General features: G+C 40.3%; 1 protein-coding gene across 8 annotated transcripts in view; it reads right to left on the minus strand.

Annotated features, from left to right (window-relative positions):
* EIF4G3 (eukaryotic translation initiation factor 4 gamma 3) overlaps positions 1 to 22,190 on the minus strand; it is a 342,848-nt gene extending 320,658 nt beyond the window's left edge. For 3 of the 8 annotated variants that reach the window (XM_057698671.1, XM_057698760.1, XM_057698662.1), the window contains exon 1: positions 21,701 to 21,883. Coding sequence is in view for 1 of the 8 variants with exons in the window: in XM_057698783.1 (XP_057554766.1) it covers positions 21,701 to 21,897 (197 nt within the window). In the remaining 7 variants the exon portion in view is untranslated. Of the gene's footprint in view, positions 1 to 21,700 lie in introns of all 8 variants that reach the window. The other 5 variants (XR_009047966.1, XM_057698783.1, XM_057698680.1 and 2 more) reach the window with 4 other exon arrangements.
* Positions 22,191 to 25,321: the final 3,131 nt, after the last annotated feature.

Genomic DNA, 25,321 nt, shown 5'->3' on the forward strand with positions numbered 1-25,321 from the left:
TAAGCCTTGCTGCTTTCTAAAAAACGGCCAATCCTGCTTGGCAAATGACAGCATATGCGAAGATTTCTCACTCCTGCAGAGAATGGGTGGTTCCCCTACTAAGGCTATAAATCCCAATACACAGTGGCATTCCCTCTCAAAAGGAGAATCTGCAATGTAGTATCTCCTCCAGGAGAAAAGTCCAATTCTCCTGGCAACAAGCTTTAAGAGAATCCTGACCTCGAGCACGCTCCCCAGGCTTCTCCTGCTTCGTCACAGGAACCAGAGCAGCCAAGTCCTATCCTATGCCCGCCCATGCTGCAGCAGCAGCCATTTTTGGCTCAGTCCTGCTGCAGCCACAGCTGAAAGCCAGGACAGCAAGGACAAGATGGCAAAGAACTTTAAAAAGGAAACTCTGTAACAAATAAGAGGTATCATAAAAAATGTTGCACTAATCTGCGGCAATGTTAAAAGTAAGGCTTTTTTTTTTTTTTAATGATGCCTCTTTCTAAGTACTTTAAACTGCTTCTCTTGGTGTCATGAAAACAAATTTGGGAAGATCGGCACAAGTATTGCTATTATGGTAAAGATCAATTTAATCAGAATGCTTGGGGCCCAACTCATAAGTTTTTACTTAACTAATACTTAACCAAAAAAATGCTCCTTCCCTCTCTCCCGTGATTCCCTGTTAAAAAGTCTACAAATGTATTTTAAATCCTCTTCACTCTTAAAATAATGAATATAATTTAATGTTTTTGCTGAATGAGGAAATCGCAAGGAGTCATATTTTAGCTTAGTTTCATTTTTCAAAATAGAAATTGCTTTACTTTTCTGATTATAAAAGTAATACATGGTTAATGTAAACAAAAATGACTTCACAAAGAAAGAAAATGAAAATCACCCAATCTCATCTGCAACCATAGCCCTATGAACACTATTGTATAAGCAAGCACTTTTTCTATGTTTTTTGAGATAAAATTTGATCACACATGCTATTTTTAACTGGCTTCCATTGAATAAATGTGGATGCTTTTAAGTCAAAAAGTGTTTTGCAACATTTTTAAGGGTTACATAGTATTTCAATGCATACTGAACTGTAATCCCAGGCTTTTAGAATGTTTCAAAAGGTTTGCTTCCATAAATGACGACATGACAACAATCAGAATTTTATTTGATTTCAAAGTACAATTCTGTAAAAGCATATGATATTATATAAAACAAAAACAAAAAACCAAGGCTGATTTCAAAGTAATCCTTGGATACATGTTGAAATAATCCCTCAGAACCTTAACAAAGTTTAATATCACAACAGTCCAATTTTTGTTACATCGCCTAGGGACACAAGCAGCAAAATCCTAGGTCAAACTGTCTCATCCATCCCACTTGAAAAAGAGATTCATTTTACTCTCTGTCTCACCCTGGATATCTGTCTAGTGAAAGAGACTAAGTTCAAACAAAAGAAGACAGTGGCAGAGCCTAGGGAAGAACTGAAATCAATTCCGTGAGGTAGGCTTAGAAGAGGTTCTAAAGACTCCCAGATCTATAACTGACAGGGAACCAAGCACTTAGAGCAGCCATGCTCAAAAGTACCTCTACACACTCCAACACAAATTCCTCCAGGTTGACAAATTTATTTGAAAAGGCCAACTATTTTCAGTTCTATATCCCTTAAATGAATGAGTCAAACCTGCTAATACTAGGGAAAGGAACAAGGACAATAAAATGCCCCATTTTCAGGGCCATCAACATGGAGCTTCTTCATGAAAATGAAATCCGTTTCCCTCCAACCCAAAGACTGGTTCCTAATGCAAATTCAATTACCTTACCAGACTTCACAAGCCACCGCTGAGTTGGTTTCTACCACCATGAGCTCAAAAACTTCCCAAATACTGTATAATGAAATATATCAACATTTGAAAACTGTCTTTCAAATGACCAATGCATGTTGTTACAAAATCATGCATGTAAAAGATCCACTCAAAGTACAATACAAACCAGTGGATTTTTAAGTCCATGAAAAGTTTATGGGCATTGTTTCAGGTTCCAAGTTGAAACTAACCTTTAAGAAACTACCATTGTCAAGTTTTGGTATAATAATAAAGAATATCCACAATTATCCAGTTATATTCTATTAAGTTAGAAATTAAAGACATTTGCAAAAGTATAAAATGCCACTATTCTCACTAATTTTTGTTTTGAAAAAGTTATTTTTCATTTTTCAAACTAAGTTAAAAAAAGACAAACCGATTATAAGTGAATATTTTTAATTTTTTTGTTTTAATACCTAATATTATAAATATCAACAGATACAGCCCACCTGAGAAAAGCTCTCTGAGGTCCTCTATAATATTTAATAATGTACAGGACTCTTGAGATTTAAAACAAACAAACAAAAACCTGAGAATAACTATTTTAAGTTGACGGTTTTCACTGTTATCTGTGGAAATTTTGCATCAGTTTCCTGGAATGTAATTCCCAATCTATAGAATTAAAATACATGGGAATTTTTCACTTCTGCAAGAGATGTTTTGCATCCACTACTCTAAGAACTCACATAAATTTATACTAGCCTCTTTCACAATGTCGGTATCAGGTGAATTAGCTTATACACTCATTAATAAGTTGACTCCTAAATGTTTCCCACTCCTTTCTTATATCTATTTTTTAATTAGATTGGAAGTTTTTCAGGAACCCATCTTTCATTTTACTTCTTCCCACAGTCCTCCTACAGAATACAGCAGGCATTAAACATATACCGCCCCTCACCAGTGACTTACAATCACTTTCAGAATAATGTGCTATTTTTGAAGGAAAGCTAAAAAGTACATCCCAAGGATTTCTATACAGAAAAGAGTCCTCAATCATTCAAGAAGATTCTAACGTCACTGAATAGCAGTATCACTAATTCTTATAACTATCAAAATATGGCATCGACCACCGTGTTCTTTCTAATAGTTGAGCCCATCTGAGAAGGGGCTGAGTTAAAGGATTTCCATGATCGATTCCGATCCTCACACTCTAAGACTTGGATTCTTTTTATTCTCAGTCCCAACATTAAATAATGCTGGACACTATGGCTGTTTAGGGGCTGGAAGATGAGTCAGCACGTGAAGCCATTTACGAGAAGCAGTTTCATTACACTTCAAACAACAGACAAGTCAGCAAAAGACAGCTGCCATTGTTTACATTGCTGAACATGCTGTGGGGTTTCACAGGCCTATAAAACCACCTATTGTCAGCAAGCTCCATTTTTCTTAGTTAAGGGCTAAGAAGCATCACTTAGCTACCAGCTCCTAAAGCACAGTGAACAATCTCTTTTCCCAAAGCAAAAATAATGTAATTGCCTAAAAGAGCATTCAAAACCCATTCTTGCAACTAGAAGTGTGCCTCTGATCCCAAGAACATAGTTCTCTTCATAGACAACTAATGTTATACATGTTCAGACAGGAAAAAGTACTTTCAGTAAGAAAACAAATAAGGGTTTTGTTTGGTTTTTAATCACATAATATTAACTAAAACACAGTTCAGTGCTTATTTAAAGGAACCGAAAACAAGTGGATAAAATATGAATTACCATTCTTTTTTGAGAGAATGAGAGAGGCCAAGTAACCTTAAACTCGAAGGAATTACCTTCTGTTCTGGTTTCAACTCAGTTTCACTTCTCAGAACCAAAAGTATTCATCTTTAAGAATCCTTCTGTTATAAGAAGAATCCCCTCCAAATATATTTTTCAAAGTTGTGATTTTCAATAAAATACTGGGCTGAGACACAACTCTTAACTGCTTTCTAGTTTCATATTGAATGGCTCATTTAGGGATTACACCTTAATAATTTCCCTTTTCATTTCAAAGGCACTCAAATTCCTAGCTGAACTAACAAGGAGATATTGATATATACAACATATATACTTATCTATGACAAAAGATGCCCTGTTAGCCAGCAGGTACTTTCACTATTAAGTGTGCCTTTATTTGAGTACCAAGACAATATGCCTTTTAAACTATAAACTTACAAGCTATCCAGTATGAATCTGCTACTAACCATGTGCCAATTGTAAACAAAGACAAACAAATCAGAACTACATGTGTTTTTTAAAACATATAAAGCCCAAGTGATCTTTAAATGCCAGTTGGGTAACAACCATGGAAATTTACCTAGCTCCAAGTCTCTTGAGCAAAAATACCTACACGTAGTTCATATATTTGGAAAACTGCAGATAAAAAAGTAAACAAACTGAAAGCCATGTTAGGAAAAGTATATACAACCTATCTTAAAAGTCCCAAGTAAAAATTATAACTCACATATCAATACTAGATTTGAATTATTTACTAAAAATATATAATCTGATCCTCCTGCCTAACAACCTTCCAGAAGGGTCCTTCTAATACACAAATTGGCCACATCATTCCCCAGCCTACAGCTCTCATGGCTCCCCACTGTCATCTGGGTGAAACCCATGCTCCTTATCATGGCTTATACAGCCTTTTTTGTGGCCTCTGATTAGCCACTTCTCCATTCCAAACTGTTGTTTCAGCGATGATGAACAAGTCATTTTTCACGGTCCTGAGTCTCTGTATGTGTTGATTCCTGGCTGAAATACTCTTTGTCCTACCACTATCTTTCATATGGCTCACTCCTTCCAGATTAAGTTTAGAAGCACCCCCTTCTCCAGGAAGCCTCTTCCCTCATTTCTCCCAATTCTCTCCCACCCATCCCCTTAAGTCAAGCGATCCTCCTCAGAACTCTCACAGGTCCTGTGCTTTCTGATTCCTGTTTACTTACCCTTTTACATATCTGTCTCCTGCACTAGGACTGTCAACTTCTTGAGGGCAAAGACTATGACTTATTTCTAATTTCTCAGTGCTTAGCCCAGGACACATTGTCAGTGTTCAATAAACATCTACTGCATGACTAAACTGGAATACATAAACAAGAAAACAGACTTTTTTTTTTTGGCCACCACCATGCAGCATGCAGGATCTTAGTTCGAACCCATGCTCGCTACAGTGGAAGTGCAGTGTCTTAACCACTAGACTGACTGTCAGGGAAGTCCCAAAAACAGATTTCTATTTAGAACGTATGGAGAAAGTATCCCAACTCTGCTTTGTTCTACAATCCATGTGAAACAGCCTGCCAAATCACCAGCTCCCAGTTGGTACAAATACGGGACTAACAAAGCAGTTCCCAACTTGTAAACCAGACTCCTTAGGTCCACAAATTCATCATCCACAAGCTATTTGCACTATTTCAAAAAGCCTAAGAAATTATACGTCAATCCACAATAACGAGGCAAAAACTGGCTAACTAAAACATCAGTTCCTTTCCTTCCTGAAATTTACCAATTAAGGGTAGTAACACTAAGTTCATCATGCTATGCTTAATTCCTGATCAGTATACAAAATCTTTTATTAAAAATATGAATTCAAATTAATGATTTCATGATAACTGCAGCCCAGAATCCCAATTACAACAGCTTTTGAGTAGTCAAGGTAGATAACACATGATTTAAGTATATTTAAAGATTTTTATTATAAAATATGCCATTATTATAGAAAATAAGCAAAAATATAGATTTAAATATAACTACCCAAAACCAAAGCCCATTAGGGACTAATTTTAGGCTTGCAAAGAAAATTTCTCTTCGGTCTCCAATCTTCCTTAAACGTAGCAACAATTACTTAAGCAGAGTTTGGAGTTTAAATCAAAAGGCTACTTGTCAAGTATTAAATGTCACTTTCCCCAACTACATAAAGCTCAGTGGGAACCTAATCTGGAAAGCTTAAAAAGACTGTGCTTTCTTGGTCCTCTTTCCTCTCAGCAGGTTCCTCTTTCCTACTGCTTCATCATCATCATCATCAAATCGCTGGGCGCTGCATGGACTCAGACCTTTGCTTTTCTCTTCACGTTCTCCGTTATGCTCGTGTTTTCACAGATTTGTTTCCCAGCCCTTTCTGCTCATGTGACCTTCACCTCCCTATTTCCAAACATGTCCAGTTATCTCCATTTGTTAAATGAATAAGACGTTCCATTCATTTCAAATCCAACATGTCCTAAACTGAATTTATCTGCCCATTATCTCAAAACATGATATAAAACTAAACCCTACATCTTTCTTACTCCAATGATAACATAATTTTCCAGTCTCAAAGCCTTGCAGTCAGTTTTAACTTTTTACTTTTTTTAATCAACGATAGTCAAATCTTTCCTTCGTTGATAGCTTTCATGATATGATCATCCTTTCCTTTTCACTTCCCTCTAGCCTCAATGTGCAGCAGTAAAACCTTGGAAAAACCTTTAATGGAACCAGCATATAGTCTCCATGCCTCCTGTCTTTCTCACCCATTCAGCACAATCTTCATCTTCCTGTAATGACCAAACACGTCAGTAGGTCCTAAGTCTTCAAAAAACCTCCACCTGCTGCAAGATAAAAGTACAGACTATTTAGCTAAATACCCAAAAGTTCCCAAAACTATCACATGCACCGCACATTCAGTTTTCCATTTCAGCCAAGCAGGTCATCTGACTACCCCAAACATACTATGTACCATTTCCTAACTGTTATAAACGTATCCTCCCTCAAGTGTAAATGTCCTGGGCCTTCCCTGATGGTCCAGTGGCTAAGACTCCGCGCTCCCAATGCAGGGGAACCCAGGTTCGATCCCTGGTCAAGGAGCTAGATCCCACACACCACAACCAGGAGTTCTCATGCCACAACTAAGAGTTTGCATGCCTCAACTAAAGATCCCTCATGCCGCAGTGAAAATCCCGCACGCAGCAACTAAGACCCAGCGCAGCTAACTAACTAAATAAATAAATAAATACATAAATAAACTGTAAATGTCCTTCCCCTTACGTCTACCCAAATCCTACTTCCTACTCCTCTAGTTCTCAATGATCTTTCAGGCCTCTGATCTCCTACCTCCATTCAGAGAGCACCTTCCTTAAGTTTTTAACTGTTTGACTAGAGAACATAAGAGAAAGAAGAGCACATTTGAGGTTTCTTTTTTATCTCCTTCAACAGCTAGCACATACTATTATTTAATAAAACTTGCTCCTTTGTTGACTTAATAAACAATTATTGTGTGTCTACTAAGCCTCAGGCAGTGTTAGCTTAATCTGTGGTATCAAAACAATGACCAATATTTCTCTTCCCTGTTCTACTTCTTATTCTTTTCTCAAGATTCCGTTAGTTCTTTTCTTCTCCCTTGAGCATCTTAACCTTACCACTACCAGCTGTTCTCTTCCATTCAGTTGAGCCTTCAGCTGAACAAAAAGTAAGCTACTATCACAAGCATGTTTCTGGAATACAAAAGAAAAATGACTTGCCTCTCTAAATAGTCTGAGAAAAATTAGAGTGACCAGCAGTACATCTGTGAAGGCTATTTTGCCATCTGCCAGCTGGAGGCTTCTCACAAGTGTCCTTACCATTGACACTCATTTTCAAACACAGTACTCTTACCAACAGACCAAAGCCTTAATTTCACTAAAAGCACGCAGAGACTTTTTGTACCTAGACTCTCTGATAAATATATGATTAACTGAAGAAAGGGGGTTGTGATTTTAAAAGTGCACATGAACTGTAACTTTTAATGACTAAATTTCTATTTCAGTTAAACTCCTTCAAGTAAAACAACTCACCAGACCTGGCATTCAAAATTTAACAATAAAAAATAATGTAGGGACTTCCCTGGTGGCACAGCGGTTAAGACTACGCACTCAAATGCAGGGGGCCTGGATTTGATCCCTGGTCAGAAAACTAGATCCCACATGCATGTCACAACTAAGAGTTCACATGCCACAACTAAGGAGCCCTTGAATCTCAACTAAGGAATCTGCCTGATGCAACCAAGACCCAGCACAACCAAATAAATAAATAAATATCTTTAATAAAAACGTAGGTGGTTTATCCATGGGTTCCACAGGGATAACTAGAATACATCTGTGACCTCAAATCTCATCGAAAGAATTTACTCTTAGGCAAACTCAAAGAATGTGAAATGTATACATCTTCTGACTAAATCAAATTGTTAGATATGAAGTAAAGACACTGGACCTACAGTTCCCAATACAACCTAAACATAAAAAGCCCTTCAAATTCAAGACAAGGCAAAAACAAAAACCACTACACATTTCCTTCTTTTATCTACTCTGCTAACAGGAAAAGGAATACTTTCTAAGTATGATCAAGTTTTAATACAAATTAAAAACGTGATTCTTGGGGAATTCAGATGTCAGCCAAGCTCAAAGTTAAAAAATTAAGTAATTACACATGATACACTGTGATAACCTAAAACTATACTGAAAATTGGTAAGAATAATGAAATTGAAAAATCAGAACAACAAAAAAGCTATGTTTTAATTCTCACATTGTTTCACAGTAACAAAAGCTTCTGGTACTGTGTTACAAGGTCAAACAAGTCGAGTCATTTCCCTGGACAAAAACCACTAATGCTATTATTACCTTATAAACTCCATCGTAACGTTTAGGAAGCATTTTCTCTTTCATTATCTCAATCATTATCATAACCCTTTGAAAAAGAAAGAGGTACTATCTTCCTCATTTTACAGATGAGAAAACTGAAACTCAAGGAGGTTAGGGGATACACCATGACCACATGGCTACCTTCATGTATGGAAAGGGATGTAAGAAAATGTACAGATATATACTCATTTGTGTAAAAGAAATACAGGAAAGATAAGCCAGAAATTATGAGATTGGTTACCTACAGGTACAGGTGGGAAAGAAGGGGGAAACACAAACTGGATAGCAGAGATAGGAGTAACACTTCTCTGAGCATATCTTTTTTATATATGTAACTCAGACTCTTACAACCAGAGTAATGTTTCACATATCCAAAATAAACAACAAAACCAAAAGTAGAGGGGCTTCCTAGGTGGCACAGTGGTTAAGAATCCGCCTGCCAATGCAGGGGACACAGGTTCGATCCCTGCTCCAGGAAGATCCCACATGCCGCGGAGCAACTAAGCCCATGTGCCACAACTACTGAGCCTGCACTTTAAAGCCTGTGAGCCACAACTATTGAGCCCATGTGCTGCAACTACTGAAGCCCACATGCCTAGAGCCCGTGCTCTGTAACAACAGAAGCCACGGCAATGAGGAGCCCATGCACCACAACAAAGAGTAGCCCCCACTCACAACAACTAAAGAAAGCTAGCGCACAGCAAAAAAAAAAAAGACCCAACACAGCCAATAAAATAATTAATTTTAAAAAAACCCCAAAAGTAGAGGAATAGGGTTAGCAATTCTCAAACTCTTTATGTGTATACTACAATTAACTGAGTAGATTGTAGATAATGAGAACCAGGTTTCTCATTATTAGAGATAGTTAATAAATAAAGAAAAGGGGAATGTTAAAACAAACGGGGTGGCATTGCAGTAGAACTCAAGCTATCGGTATAAACTCACAGTTTTTAATGTACATACAAATACAGAAATACAGAAAATGTGTATTTAAGTGGGTTAGTATACATACATACATTTCCTAATTTTGTCTGCTGAAAGGGCCTAGAAGCAATGACATTCCAGTAACACTGAGCACACCTAGCCCCAGAACTTGGTCACTAACACCATCTTCCAATAAAAAGAGTCAGGATTTCTTGGAGAAGTGGCTGATCCCAGCACTGAGGCAGGAAAAAATACAATATGAACCTGAAACATCTTGTGGTGCCAGAAAGTAAAGAAATGCTTTTAAAAAAAGGGGGAGGCGGGGGGGGGGGGGTGCATTCCCTGGCAGTTCAGTGGTTAGGACTCCACACTTTCACTGCCAGGGGCCCAAGGTTCAATCCCTAGTCGGGGAACTAAGATCCCGTAAGCCGCACAGCACAGTCCAAAAAAGAAAAAAAGGTTGCTGGCTGGGTGGAAAAACACAGGAGCCAACCTGAAGGAACTCCTAATGGCCAAAGCTGGAATAATCTGAGCAGCAAAACAAATAATGGTAATACGTATCCATGAGTCTGTGACGACAGAAATATATAACAGAATAAGTTACCAAATGGAGGCGAGTGCCTCCTCACAGCAGAATTACAACGAATAAATGGAGAAGGAAACAGAGAAATAGCTCCAAATATGCAACCGCAAACTTAGTAAACACTGCACGTAAGATCCACCAGTTGCTAAAATAAGTGGGCCAAAGTTTGAGGAGAAACAGTATTTGCAAACTTTTCCACAAGATACTTATCAACTACGAAGGGAAAGATAGTAACTGCACAGTAGAAAGACCCCCAGACACCAATCTAACCAAGTAATCAAAGTAACCATTACATATGGACATCATGAACTTCTTGATATTATACACTCCAAAATGATGCATTTTGATATTCTTAACAAAATTCCTAACCTCATTCTGATCATGAGAAAACATCAAATAAACCCAAAATGAGGAACATTCCACACAATAAGTGACTGGTAATCTTCAACGGCATCAAGGTCATGAAAGATAAGGAAAGACAGACAAGAAGAGACTACGGAAAAATAATAACTAAATGCAATGTGGGATCCTGGAACAGAAAAAGGACAGTGGAAAAATTGGTAAAAATTCTAATAAGGTCTGTAATTTAGCTGAAAATACTGTATCAATGTTAATTTCCTGTTCTTGATAATTGTACTTGGTTATGGAAGATGTTAACAACAGGGGAAAGAGGTGAGAGATATAAAGGAACTCTTCCTACTACTTTGGTAGGTTTTCTACAAGTCTAAAATTAGTTCAAATAAAGTTTTTTGTTTTTTTTTAAGGGAGCTGATAATACTTTGTTCCTACTTAGTTCACATGCTAATGTCAAAGACCTCTACAATAACTACAAGATAAAATACAAATTGTTGGATCAAAGGATATAAAATGTTTTGCTGCCTCATAAAGCATTTTAGTAACATACCTAGAAATAGCATAAAGATGCCTAATTTTCTAAGCTACATAATGGTTACTAGGTAGGATGGCCATATAATTTACCATCCAAACCAGGATAATTACAGGAGAAAGGGCATCTCTGGTTATCCTACTAGTCAGTCAAAGTGTCCATGTCATTAAAGATCTCAAATCAATCTGAGTTGGCATAAACTTGATGCTTAGGCAAGTCATCCTTATCTCCCTTAGCCTCTGAACAAATGCCCCTGAGCGGGGGGGGGGGGGGGCCAGAAAGTTGAACCAGATCCCCAAAGTAGACTTACACAATGCAAAAATAACCTAATACATGCGTATATGCTTAGAGTTTTTAATTATGACTTTTAAAAAAGGTCAAGAATGAAATCACTGACTTTCCAGAGCAGCACTCAGCTTTCACTACCTTGCCTAAAATGTACCAAGTACACTCACCCAGTCATAGCATAAAAGTTAATAAACTAAGGTCAAGTACTCTGCTGTATGCTTTTGAAATAGCAGTTACCTCAGGAAGTTGGACTGGTTCCAAATTTTATTATTTCTGAAAATGATCAACAATGTAATATTGAAAGTATCAGTTGAATATGAGATATCAGCCTCAAAGACTCAACAATATTAACCAGGTATTGATGCCCTTAAAATTCTACACAGGTTAATTAAGACTCACCTCCTTTGCATATTTAGTAAGAGCTAAGCTAAAGATATGCATAGTAATTTATAAAACTTAAAAGTAGATATAATCTTTAAAAATCAGCAACCCCATTCCCACACGTAATATTTCAAGTCACTGAAGAAGTTTCTTGTGTGTGGAAAATCTTCATCCAAAGCAAATAAACCCTGTTTTTATCAGACCTGAAAGGTTATACAGAGCCTCTTCTTTAATGTGGTCTTTTCCTAAATAGTAAAAAGCACCCTATTAGACGGAGGTTAGCAGTATTTATTTTGTTTCTTTATAATAATATATACATTAGCATACCCTGAAGGTATAACCTAATAAATAAAAATCAAATTTAACTTGAAAATTGCATAAATGCTTTAAGCGGAATTAACATTCTATGTGAAATACAATAACCCAAGAATTTATAACTTACAATTTCAATTCTTCATAGGACAGCAAAGCAGTCAAATGCCCATACTTAATTTCTAACAAAATTATCACTGCCTAACAGGAATTTACCTTAGTAATAGAAGCAGGCAAAATCTCTTTTGAATAGTTCTAGGCTTATACAAAAGGTAGAAATGGTCAAAGTTTATTTATTCAATAAGTCATAAAAAACCAGCACACCTCACTAAATCGCAAACATTTTAGAGGATTATAAAATCTTACATGTAGTTCTGTGATGCCATTCCTACTCTTAATCTTTCCTGTTCCTTATTTCAACTTGCACACCTCAACCAAATAAATCTTCAAAACTACTGTTTTCATCATCAGTTTCCCAATAAATAAAAACAAAAGAAATCAAACTGATTTTTGAGAAGGTGCCAAGATAATTCAATGAGGAAAGAATAGTCTTTTCAACAAATAGTACTGAAGCAACTGGATATCCAAATGCAAAATAAACTTGGACCCCTACTTAACAGCATACAACAAAAATTAACTCAAAATGGGTCACAGGTCTAAATGTAAAAGCTGGGCTTCCTAGGTGGCGCAGTGGTTAAGAATCCGCCTGACAATACAGAGGTCACGGGTTCGATCCCAGCTCCAGGAAGATCCCACATGCCACGGAGCAACTAAGCCCGTGTGCCAAAAATAAATAAATGCAAAAAAAATAAAAAAATAAATGTAAAAGCTAAAATTACTCTTAGAAGTAAACAAAGAAGTAATTCTTCATGGCCCCAAATTAAGCAAAGCTTTCTTAGACACAATACAAAAGCACAAGCGACAAAAGAAAAACAGATAAATTGGATTTCATCAAAATTAAAAACTCTGTACTTCAAAGGACACTATCAAGAAAGTGAAAGTGAAAAAATCACCCACTAAATGGAAAAAATATTTGCAAATGTTATATCTGAAAAGGGACTTGTATCCAGAATATATAAAGAACTCTTACAACTCAAGAAGAAAAAGACAATCAAGTTAAAAACTGGGCAAAGGATTTGAATGGACATTTCTCCAAAGACAAATGGCCAATAAGCCCACAAAAAGATGCACAACATCATTAGTCATCAAGGAAAAGCAAATCAAACCACAAGGGGATACTACTTCACACCCACTAGAATAGCCTATAATCAAAAAGACATATAATGACAAGTGTTGGAATCTTCATATTTTGCTGGTAGGAATGCAAAATGGTAGTCACTCTGGAAAACAGTTTTGCAGTTCCTCAAAATGTTAAACTGGAGTTACCTCATAAAACCCAGCAACTGTACTCTTAGGTGTATACGAAAGGGACCATCCACACAAAAACATCCATAGCATAATTATTCGTAACAGTAAAAAAGTTTAAACCACCCAAATGTCCATCAACAGATAAATGAAGAAAATGTGATACTTGGAATATTCTCCAACAATTAAAAAAGAAAGGTTCTAAAACATGCTACAACATAGATGAACCATGAAAAAATTATGCAAAATGAGAGAAACCACTCACAAAAGACTACATATTGTATTATTCCATTTACACGAAATGTCCAGAATAGGTAAATCTCTATAGGCTGAAAGTACATTAGTACTTGCCTAGGGCAGAAAGAACCTTGCGGGGGGGGGGGGGGGGGGGGGGGGGGGGGCACAGGACTGGTAAGTCTAATGGGTTTCTTTTGGGAGTGATGAAAATATTCTAGAATTTTCTCAAATTTATTGTGGTGATGGTTGCAGAATTCTGTGAATATACTCAAAACCACTGAATTGTACACTCTAAATGGGTGGTTTGTATGGTATGCAAATTATATCTCAATAAAGCTGTCCAAAAAAAGAGCGATGGTTTTCCACAAGTGAAGTCTAACCTTTTCTCTTATTCACTCAAAGTCCTCTAGAATCTGGACCCATTAGATATCTCAAGCATTCTACCACAAGAACCCTCCTCTCCAAGCGTATGGATCAGAGCTCTCACAAACCAGCAGACACCATGCTCGTTTCAAGCTCATATCTCTGTTCATGCTGGTCACCCACTCACTGCAATCCAGTACTCTGTGCTCAACCGAATTCTGACTACAGTCTTCAACTCTTAATTTTTAAAAAAATTCATCTTTCAGTTCAAATTCTATTTCTTATAGGCTATCTTCTAGGACCTACAAAGAGTCAGGAGTCATCTCACTCACCCTTTCTTTCCCACATTCCTCCATCCTATCTTCAAGGTTCAGCCCCTTCCATCCTCAATGTAAAAATACTGTATTCTGGCTCAAAAGTGGCTGCACTTATTTATATGGACACCTAGTTGTCCCCCCTTCTCCAAAATTTTGAAACAGAATTCCAAAATTCTGCTTGTTCCCATGCTTCAATCTTATTTCCCTAACCCCACATGAGACCTCATATGGTCTTTTCCTCCCTCCTCAATCACCCCATATATTACCAACATTTCCTGAAAACCAGCTAAAGAAATCAAGACAATATCACACACATATACAATTCATAACTAGCAAATACCACCCTGACCACATCTTTTTTAAGTATGAATGAATACATGAATGAAGATGGATTCAAAGGAATAATTTTTTTAATGTACATAACTGTAGGGGGGGAATCTGTGACGTTACATTAAGTTTTAATGTTGTAAATAATATAAAACACTATAGGCACAATAACTCAAAAATATTTGACTTCTTGATAAAGGTTTCAGCCCTTCTCTTTCTAATGTGCAGTCACAACTTCTGAGCTACAAGCCAAACGTGAAAGAATATCCTCAAGAAAACCTCTCCAAAGAAACAAAAATAGTCCATTCCACATTGATGAGTAATAAAACTACTGAAACAGTGGTCCCTGCGGGCGCACAGCCAAGCAACGAAATGAGCAAGATCCCAAACTGCATGTAAGGTGACCATAAGTTATGTTACAAAAAAGGGCAGATTTTAAGTCCGTTAAAATTAAAGTCCATAGGAAAAAGAACAAGAAATATACCAAAATGTTAAACAGTGGTTATCTCTATGTACTACGATTATGGTTGACTTTTTAACTTTTCTACATATTTAAAATTTTCTGAATTGATGATGTGTTACTCTTATAATTATGAAACAAAACTTTTAATAGTAACATTTGACTATAAATGTTTTTTCTCCTTGGCCTTTATACAAACTCTAATCCTCAGTAGCTATACTTCAAACGCAACCTAGCCACTTTAGATGGCTTCGTAAACTCGGTCAATGCTTTTGCCATCTCAGAGGAAATTATGGAACCATTTTCAATTCAATTACACGTCGGTGCAAACAATTTTAGGGCAGCTTTGAGTACGAAAAGTGTGTTGTGATGCCATCTATATTATCCCAAAACTTATCTTAAACTGATTCTAGACTCCAACTTATGCAACATTTCATTCAACAAATATTTACAGACTTCCTACTACCTGCCAAGCACTGTTACAGATGCCAGCAATTCAACAGTGAACAAAAGCGACAAAAAATCTCTGCCTTTATGGAGTTTATATTCTCTATAGATAAAATTTAATGTCTCTCATGGATGGACCTAGAGACTGCCATACAGAGTGAAGTGAGTCAGAAAGAGAAAAACAAATATCGTATATTAACACATATATGTGGACTATAAAAAATGGTACAAATCAACCGGTTTGCAAGGCAGAAAGAGAGACCCAAATGTAGAGAACAAACATATGGACACCAAGTGGGGAAAGCAGGGAGGGTTGGGGGGGGAGTGAATTGGGAGATTGGGATACCAAATTGTACACTCTAAATATATGCAGTTTATTGTAAAAAATTAAAAATTAAAAACAAATTTAATGTCTCAGTAGAGTAAGGGAACACACACACAGGGCTCAAAAAAGTACAAAACGACTACTAGTTAATAAAGATCATAAAAACTGACAAATTTCAAATGTACTTTAAATAGTTCAAACTATCTGAAATTTCAGCTAAGGATACAGGAGAGTGAAAAGCTCCTTCTGACTGGCAGCAAGCCAAAGAACTAGGAACCAAGTGAGAATTCAAAAGTATCTTGGGATCCTGCAATATTTCATCCATGTAAATCTCAGCTGCAGTTTACACACTGCTTGAAGTCAGGCACCTGCCTAATAATCAGGAAATACTTCATTTCCTATTATATTAGCTCAAAGTATTATTTCTAGAGTAAAAATAGATTGTTTCTCATCACAGGAGTTTATTTCAGAACTTACTTTCCTCACACCTCATAATGAACTAACTGGATCGCCACCTAGAGCAAGCCAGCATCCAACCATGGCAACCTTACTGTACAGCCTCAAGTCATTCCACTACAATCACAGAACTATTTCAGTCTGTTTGGCTAAATCTAATATTAATAAGACTAAAATCAGAGGTTTCATCTCATATGAGCAAGCTGCCTTCCCTGTGATCCATGTCAGAATGCCTCTAGTAATAATAAGTCACCACAGAAATGTGTCACTGACCATCAAAGTAAGAAACCATTAATAGGTCTCTATAAATCCTTCCCATCTACTTGCAAGAACAAAACAAACCTCAAACCATAATCTTCAGAATTAAAAGCCATTACAATTCGAGAGGATCACTTAGTAAACTAGTCTAACTTTCATTTTAGAGAAGGGAAAACTGATCAAAAAGCAGTTACATGACTAGCCCAACATAACACGTTAAAATGGAAAAGCCAAACTCAAATCCAGATTTTTTTTTTTTTTTACTCCAAATCAGGTGTACTTCTCCATACAGCAGGTGAAATCTACTTATATTTTAAGGCCAGCAAGTACTGCTTCAAGCCAAAGTCTAATATCAGAAGGGCAGGGGGTATTATGGGATGAGTGTCAAGTAGCCCAGGAAAGAACCAACCACAGAGATCAGATCTGATATATATCTTCTCATTCTCTAATTTCTCATATTATGATGCAGGAGATATTTTGAATCTACAGCAATTGTGTTTTGATTGCCATGTTCTCTGGTACCTCCTTCCAGCTTCTCTGCTCCTGCTAAACACCTGAAATGTGCCCGAAGTCCTTCTAGTACTAAAATTCTATGCAGCAGCAACGGCAAAGGAACTGGGAAAAGTCAGCTGGTAGAAGGAGAAAGCTCTGTCAACCCTGGGTAATTCTTACTCATCCTTCTAATTTAGCTCAGATTTCTTCTAGGAAGCCCTAATTCCTCTTTCCCCCAGGCTAGGCTCTTACAGCCGAGTTATTGTACTTGCCTCATGGTATCCTATCCACTTACCTGTCTGGACCAAATTCTTTTTCCTGCTTTTTTTTTTGGACCAAGTTCTTTGAAGGCAAAGATTTCAGCCCCAGACTTAGCACTGAGTATGGCACACGGCAGGTGCTGGATAAGTGAACAATTTTAACACTTGCCACTTAGATTTAACGCTCCAAAATAAACAGCTAAAAGGTGGCAACCCTATTATGATTTAAAACATGCTTTTCAAATATTTCTTAGCAGACCGTTTTTGTAAAAATCTTATCAGAAACCCCAACGTAGAAAAGCAGCATTGCAGTCCTTAGGTAATTTAAATTCTCAGAGTTTGACAGAAAATACCCATAAGCCTAGGACAGGGAGTAGCAGCAGCAGAGGCAAGAGCTGATGTGACTCAGGCAGCTTTCTTCCTTCATTATCTCCACCGTGCATCAGTCTCCCTCTCTCTTCCTAGAAGAGGATCTGCTCTCCAAGCACAGATCCATCTTTGTTGATGGTGGGGCTTAGGAGTAAATACACTGTTGGCCATTGCATAAGCCGCAGAGTTCTAGTTGCTAGTTATAAAGGTATTTTGCTGGAGGCCTTGCTAACATCTGAACAAACAGAAACACGCACTGAATCAAATGTGGCAGGCTTATTCCTATGCTTTAAGGCTCAGTGAGGTAAGGATAACCTACTCGTCTAGCAGTACGTGGCTATGAGCTAATTAAGACAAAGTACAGCATCACTACAGTCTAGATGACTCCACAGAGCTCCTTTACATTATACAGACTTCCCCTAGCTATCAAATACGGGAGGGTACCCTTCCTTCCACTTCCACATGCAGACTTGTTAAGAAGCAGCACAGCATACTAGAAAGGACATTCTTAAGCTTTGGAACCATGGTCTGAACTGCAGCCCACTACCTACTAGACAGACAATCTTGGGAACGTTACTTAACTTCTCTGAATTTCAGTTTCCTCATCTGTAAAGTAGAGACAGCACCTATCTCATTAGCGTTCTTGTTAGAATTAAATAAAATCATGTATGTATGGCTCCTAGAATAGCAGGCACTCAATAAATGAACACTATTGTCATTATTCAGATTTAGCTTTGGTAGAGGCAAAAAAGAAAAAAGCAAACATTACTGGCTTCAGCCTATAAAACTGAAAATCAACACAGGATACAAAAAAAGGAAAACTATAATATAAAAAAAGGGAATATTTGCTTTCAATATATGTCATACCTAAGACAAAATAGCTGAGGACACAAGTCATTTTTGGGTCACCACAGGCCTTTACCAAATTTAGTTCCTTTAAAGAATCTACTGCTCTGATTTTCTTAACCAAACCAGCTCCCCCCAAACAGTAACTAGACTCCCCAGAAGTGTCAGCAGCCCTGAGAGAAATTACATCCTGAAGTCTTTCCATATAAATAGAACACTGTGTATTCATAACAGACTGCAAAATTGTTCTGTTTAAGTCAGAACTACTTGGGCACCTGAATTCAAACTCATTTATCTTTAATTATCTCAAGGGTGAGCAATTTCCATCTAAAGAAATAGGCTTTTAAAGGGGACCCAAGAACTGCCTGAAAATGTAAGCAAGATTTTCTATGCATGTACAGTTCTCTGTGGAGAGGGTCTATAAGCGTTCATGAAAATGTCAAAGCTGTTTGTTACCCAGAAAAGGTTACGAATCACTACTGAGATTCTCAGTAGAGCTTCCTGGAATCTCATACTGGGAAGTTAAGGCGAGCAAATCTCAAGGCAAGTGCCAATTTCATAAACTATTCATACTGGATTATGTTATAAACACTCTAAGTATATTTCTCCCTTGCCATTAGCACTTTTTATGTCAGGGTTTATGTTCTTTCATCCCCAGCATCCCTGCCCACCTTCTGCCATGCCCCATCTCTTGCCTCTCGGCAGTTAAAGGCCTCTCCCTGAAATGGCCTTATGAGCCTGCCACACTGTACTGATGTCTACTTAAGCAGGTTCTGTTTAAATTCAAATTCACTATCATTTCTGATCTGTCACTTGAACACTAAATACAAATGAAGGACATCTAATTACATGAATCTCCTAATATTCTTACAAACTTAAAATATTATCTTAACTTATTAATTCAATACAAACACAACTGCACCCGTATATTTTGAGGAACTGGAGAGTTAAACCATAGAAAGAGCAACTCCAACTCTGCACTGGTCTCAATGCTTCAATGTATATCAACTGATATGATAACCACTTTCATCAAATACAAATTCCCACAGTCCCTCAGTGTAGAAAAGCAGAATTGCTCTATTTCAATCTTTTTGTAACCAATTTCCCATTTCCACTGACAACATTTCACCATTGGTATGTCCTAATGAAATCTGTGATCTACACTTCATTTACTATACAAGCTTTTAGATTTTAGCAATTGTTACCTTTCAATGTGTAAAGCAAAGAGAAGATAACAACTGCGAAATACATCGAGAAGAAAATTTATTCTTACTTCGAGGACATGAGGCAAAGTAAAAACTTAAAGCCAAGTATCTATATTACTACATATAGGTATAAAAATTATTTCCATTGGAAATTACATCTGAAATCTATCCCCTTCAACAACTGTTGCAGTACCAGTAACTACTTTTATGTTGCAACCAACTCACAGTTTTTATAAGTCCTTCCTTTGTGAAATGCATTGAGAAAAAGGATACCTGAAACACTTAAGTCACAGCTTTTTGTGTCCAAATAACACCATCAAACTCACCAAGCACTGTTATACTCAGCACTTTGGTCCTTACCTAACACTTTGTAGTCAAAAACACATACTATGGACCTCCTTTCATCTGTTTAATTTCCAAAACTGCTCCAAGATGCAGGGAAGGAATAATTTACTTGGTGGCACAATACAGAAACTTAGAACCCTAACCAAGTATGGGTAATCAAGACAAAAAAAAAATTAAATTAAAAAGGAATTTAAACTCACAAAACATTAAGTGAAGATATGTTTATGAGATCCAGAACTGAATCCCACCTTGAAGTAGGCACATCAGCCAACCTTTTTCCCCCAGAGTAAAGCATCTAGGGATATTGATCAAAACTAAACCAGGTTTTCCATGGGCAACAAACACTAAGGGATCACTAACCATTCTCATGGGTGAATAATTCTTAAATGAACAGAATCACGCAGTTAAACATTATGAAATCAGTACACACATCACACTGGAATGGAATTTATCTTACTCTGCGCCACACTGCTTGGATTGAAAAAATGTGGACTAACAATATTCAAAGAAGAGAGAAAATGGCACTTGACAGAAACCAAAACGATGACCTGGAATGACTCTAGAAGGGAGATACCTTTCCCTTCTCAGAGTAATGGATACAGACAAGAATCAAACTACAGACTGTGAAATAATCTGTGGACCTCACAGCAGTTGGTTTCTCACTTGCTCAAACACCCTACTCTCTCTAAAAGTCAAACACACGATGACACAAATACAAAAACACAACACACCTAACATCCAATGATTATTTATTGATTTACACAAATACAACGGATGGGGGAGGGGTGCATGATGAAATGTTATTCTCAGGTAGGTAATAACACCTTTCTAAATCTCCATGGAATTCATGAACTCAACGTTTTACCTTCACCGGCTGGTTTTTAACTAAAATACCTCGTCACCAAGTCTTTTTAATCAAAGCTGTCCAAAAATTCTACAAACGAGCAAATAAGATGAAATTAGATACATTCAATACTAGACTTTCCTGCAGGTGCCCTGGTACCCTCCAGACATCAGGCCTACGAAGAGTAAATTAAAGCCCTAAACACAAGCCTTCCAAGAAGTGAGACTTTTGGGGGTGATGGGTAATGTCAGTTAACTTCCTCTTCCTTTAAAAAGGTCAAAGACAGGGAAGCGTCCGGTGTAACATTTCCTCCTTAGATCGCGTTCCACCACAAACCACATCACAACTCCCCCAATCGCTAAAAAACACTAGCCAGAGGGAGTGCTTTCTGCAAAATGTCACCGTAGATTTAAAATCCAACTTACCTCAGGAACCAGCCGAGTTTAGTTTCAAACCGGAAATTTACCAATAAAGTTTATTATGTATTAATAATAGTAATTAGGGAAGCCCACCATGCCCCGCTGCAGGGAGAGGGGAAGGGAGATGAGGAGGAGGGTGTAGTCCTCCCAACAATCAGAGAAAAGCCTTCCCTGCAGGGTTGGTCACGGGCACCAGCAAATTCGGCCTAATAAAGGGGGGTGGGGGGGTAGGGTTTAGGGGAGGAGAGGCGAGAGGGGGGAAGGGTCTCCTAGCTCCAAAAGGGAAGGGCTGCAGAAGCAAGGCCGACGCAGCTAGTTTTCACAGTAGTGCAGGGGGTCCTGGGGTCCCCCGCAGTGCTGCTGCCGGGGCACCCCAAAAGCTCCGGCCAAGCCCGGTGCGTGGGCTGGAGGAGCAGCCCTTTCCCTAGCTGGGCAGTGGCTGCCGCCAGGAGAGTTCCCGGAGGGGGCCACAGCCCCCCCGGTCCGCGGCGAAGACAGCCGAAGGGCCGGCAGGAAGGTGAAAAGGATACTGTTGGGGCGCCTGGGTCTGGAGGGCCCTGATGTTCGGGTGAGGAGGGGCCGCTGCCGCCGCCGCCGCCGCTGCCGCCGGGTGAGGAGGCGGTACCGCTGCTGCTGCCGCCGCCGCCGCCGCCGCTCCGGTGCCGGGTCCGGTTCCTGCTGCAGCCGCTGAGCCTGATTTCAGAGCCGGTTTCTGCGGTAAACTCATGGCAAAGCGAAGCCACCAACCCCCCCAGAGCGGGACCGGGCGCGCCGGGGTGCAGGGGCCGGGGGCAGCGGGGGGGCGGGATGGGGGCAGACCCGGGGAGGCGGCGGGAGCGGGGGGCCGGGGGGAGGCTGGGAGGAGGAGGAGGAGGGGGCCGGGGCCGGTCACACACGCCCGCCGCCGCCGCCGCCGCCGCCGCCGCCGGCAGCAGCAGCCGCCCCGCGGGCCAGCACCACCGGCTGCCGGTCTCCGTGACAACGCGACCCCAGGGGGGGGGCCGGACCCGGCGGGGGCAGGAGGCGGAGAGACCGGACCTTTCACGGCAATATCCTCATGGGCCGGCGGCAGGGGGTCTTTATCCCCCTCCCCGGGGGAAGCGGCGCCCTTCTCGGTAGCGGGGCTCAGGCGATGCCGGCGGATTTTCTTCACTCAACGAGCAGAGCATCCAACATGGCGCTGCGGCCGCCTCCAGCAGTCCGGCAGGACGGCCGCTCGGAAAACTTCGGGTCTTTTCGGAGTAGCTCGGGAGGCCGAGGGTGGGAAGACCCTTCGGCTCTTTCCGGAGACTGCGAGAGGTCGGGATTCTTCGGAAACACTCGGGGGCGTCTTCGGCCGCCTTTCGGTAGCTCTCTGGCGCTGACTCGCTTCCTCGGGAAAGATCGGCGAGGGGGGCTTCCCAGGCTCGCTGCGGCGCGGGTGCGGGGCGGAGGGAGAGACCAAAGGCGAGGTCTGGTCTGCGAGAGCCCTCCCCTGCCGCCCGGCCTCGAAGAACAATGGTAGCGGCCCTGGAGCCTGCGGTCCACGGAGCCCTGTCCGCAGGGCGGGAGGCGGTGAGGCGAGAAACCTCGGTTACGGGGGGAGGAACCGCTTAACCAGAGTGAAACCGCTGGATGGGAGCCCGCCGCGCGCACCTATTAGCATAACAAGTAGCCCTCGCCGGCCCTTAACGCAGTTTGCGTCCATTGTGTCGGCATTTCGCCCGCGTCCACTCAGAGAGGGGAGTGGGATGCGGAGCCCTATTTCCAGAGCACACTGAGGCTGGAAGAGGAAAAGTGACCGGCCCAAGGTCACCCAGCCAGGAAAGGACAGAGCCAAACCTGGATCTGAAATCCACCTTCGTCTGAATGAACCTTGCCGCCCCATAAGTTGCATGGGGACCTGAACCGACCCGCCTTGTCTAATCGACAGCCCTAACTTAGGGATGTGTGGACGGAGTCTTCCGAGGCCTGCGCCGCCGAGGCTGGAGCGCCCTTTGACCAGCAGCCAGCGGTCGGCCCCCCCGCTTCCTCAGCCGGCCTAACACTTGCTGATAAGCTCCGTTTCTCCCCAGCAGGACCAACCAGCACTCCCCCCCCACCCCCTGCCCACACACTCCGCCCCGGTTTGGGGTCTTGGCCAAGCACGGGAACATTGAGGGGAAAGGAGTTGCAGAAGATCAGGGAGCAAGCCCGGTAACAGTGGTTACCAGGCACTGAGCACTTCATTGTCTCACACGGTCCTGTGAGATAGGTGGTAATCATTTCACAGATGTAGAGACTGCGGCCCAGGGAGGCTCCATACCATCATACAACAGAAGGAGCTGAGAAATACGAGACTCAAAACGGACGAGACTTTCCCAAGGTCACATGGAGAGTGTAGTTGGCAGAGACAGGGTTAGAGTCGGATTCTGCCTCCTGCTTTACTGCTTCACACTGCCTTCTTTTTTCTTTTTCTTCCCCCGCCCCCCACCCCAGTTCACATAAAGCTCTACACATAGTGGGTACTTAATTCTTGACAGTCCCTGGGAGCGTCAAAAGGTCCCTCTGGGAAAAAGCATCTGGAAGAAGGTGATACCACAACTTCATCTTTCTGGAGAGGGTTTCACAGCTACTAGAGTAGAAAAGGAAGCATCATTCCCCATCTCCAGACTGGAAGGTAGGAGCTACTGCATACTCTGGAATCCTAAACCATTTGGATTTGTAACACCTGTTTACCTGGGATTGGATTTTCTGCTCTTCTGCAGACATGACTGGCTCCAGGAAAAATTCCCAAGCTGTCCTGCAGTTCCCCAGATTCTCCTTCTATGTTCCAGAACTCACACTTCCTTATCCCAGTGGAAACCTGTTTCCAGGAAAGAATTTGGCTTCCCATTTACACATGGCGTGATAACAGACTGATAATTGCTTAATTGTTATTCTTTTCGGAGCTAGTTTCATTTTCTAACTTAATAGCTACAAGCATCAGGCAATTACTATGCGTCTAGTCTTTGCTAAGCACCTTATGAGCATTATCTCTCTTAAAACAGATAGACCTTGGGCAGAATAATGTAAAAGTCCCTGATAAGATTCTGGCCCCAGGCAATCAATGTGGAAGGCTTATAGGGAGCAAAGTCAGAAAGGTAGGTCACTCTCCTTTCGTCCAAAGCATAGCCCTGCTCAACACCTCCTGTCTGACACAGAGCGGCTAATATTTATTGAACACCTACTGGGTGCCAGGGTACAGCTCTGCTAAACATTCTGCTTAGATTCACTCATTCACCTCAACAACTCTGCAAGATATTATTATCCCATTTGCAAATAAAGAAACGGAGGCGCAAAAATTACCTGGATTTGATTCTTAGCCCTGACATTGATTAGTTGTATGACCTTGGAGAAATCACTTAACTTTGCCGAGCCTCAGTTTTCTCCTCTGTAAAATGGAGATTCTACCTCTTATCATGAGAAGTAAGACAACACTGTCCTTGCTTCTGAGTTGGAGTAAAAGCCAGAATATGGTCAGTGACCTACAATGGCCCTATATGATCTCCATGTCCTGTCGCCACCTTTAGCTCTCTGAGCTTCTCTCCTGCTCTTCTCTTTTAGTGCACTGCCTTTATGATGTTCCTTTTTATAGACTCCCCACCTCAGGGCCTTTGCACTTTCTATTTCCTGTCCTTGGGATATCTGCACTGCTCATTCCCTCACTTCCTTCATGTCCCTACTCAAAGGCCACCTTATCAGAGAGGCCTTCCCTGATCATCCCTTATAGATTAGCGACCCATCCCCAACCCCGGCCTACCCTAACCTACTTTAACTTCCTTCTTCACACTTATCACCATCTAACCAGTGACGTATTTACATATCATGAATCTACAATCTATCCCTCCCCATTACAAGGTTAGCCCTACAAGAGTAGGGATTCTGTCTGTTTTGTTCATTGCTGTATCTCTGGGCCGTAGAATAGTGCCTGACGTGTATTGTATGCTTGTGATATTATGATTTATAATAAGAAACATTTATTTAGTCTTCATCCCATTCTTGGTATAGAGCTCCTAAAACCCTTAGAAAATCCTAAGCAAGGAAAGCGATGAGGTGTCATTCGTTATGTTAATGAAGTGACTTTTGGAGAGCCCTAGGTCACCTAAGGGGGAGGGGCTGGTTGCCGGGGAACCAACGTTGTGATTAGAGGG

The sequence above is a fragment of the Hippopotamus amphibius genome, chromosome 1, assembly GCF_030028045.1.
Source record: "Hippopotamus amphibius kiboko isolate mHipAmp2 chromosome 1, mHipAmp2.hap2, whole genome shotgun sequence".
Taxonomy (NCBI): domain Eukaryota; kingdom Metazoa; phylum Chordata; class Mammalia; order Artiodactyla; family Hippopotamidae; genus Hippopotamus; species Hippopotamus amphibius.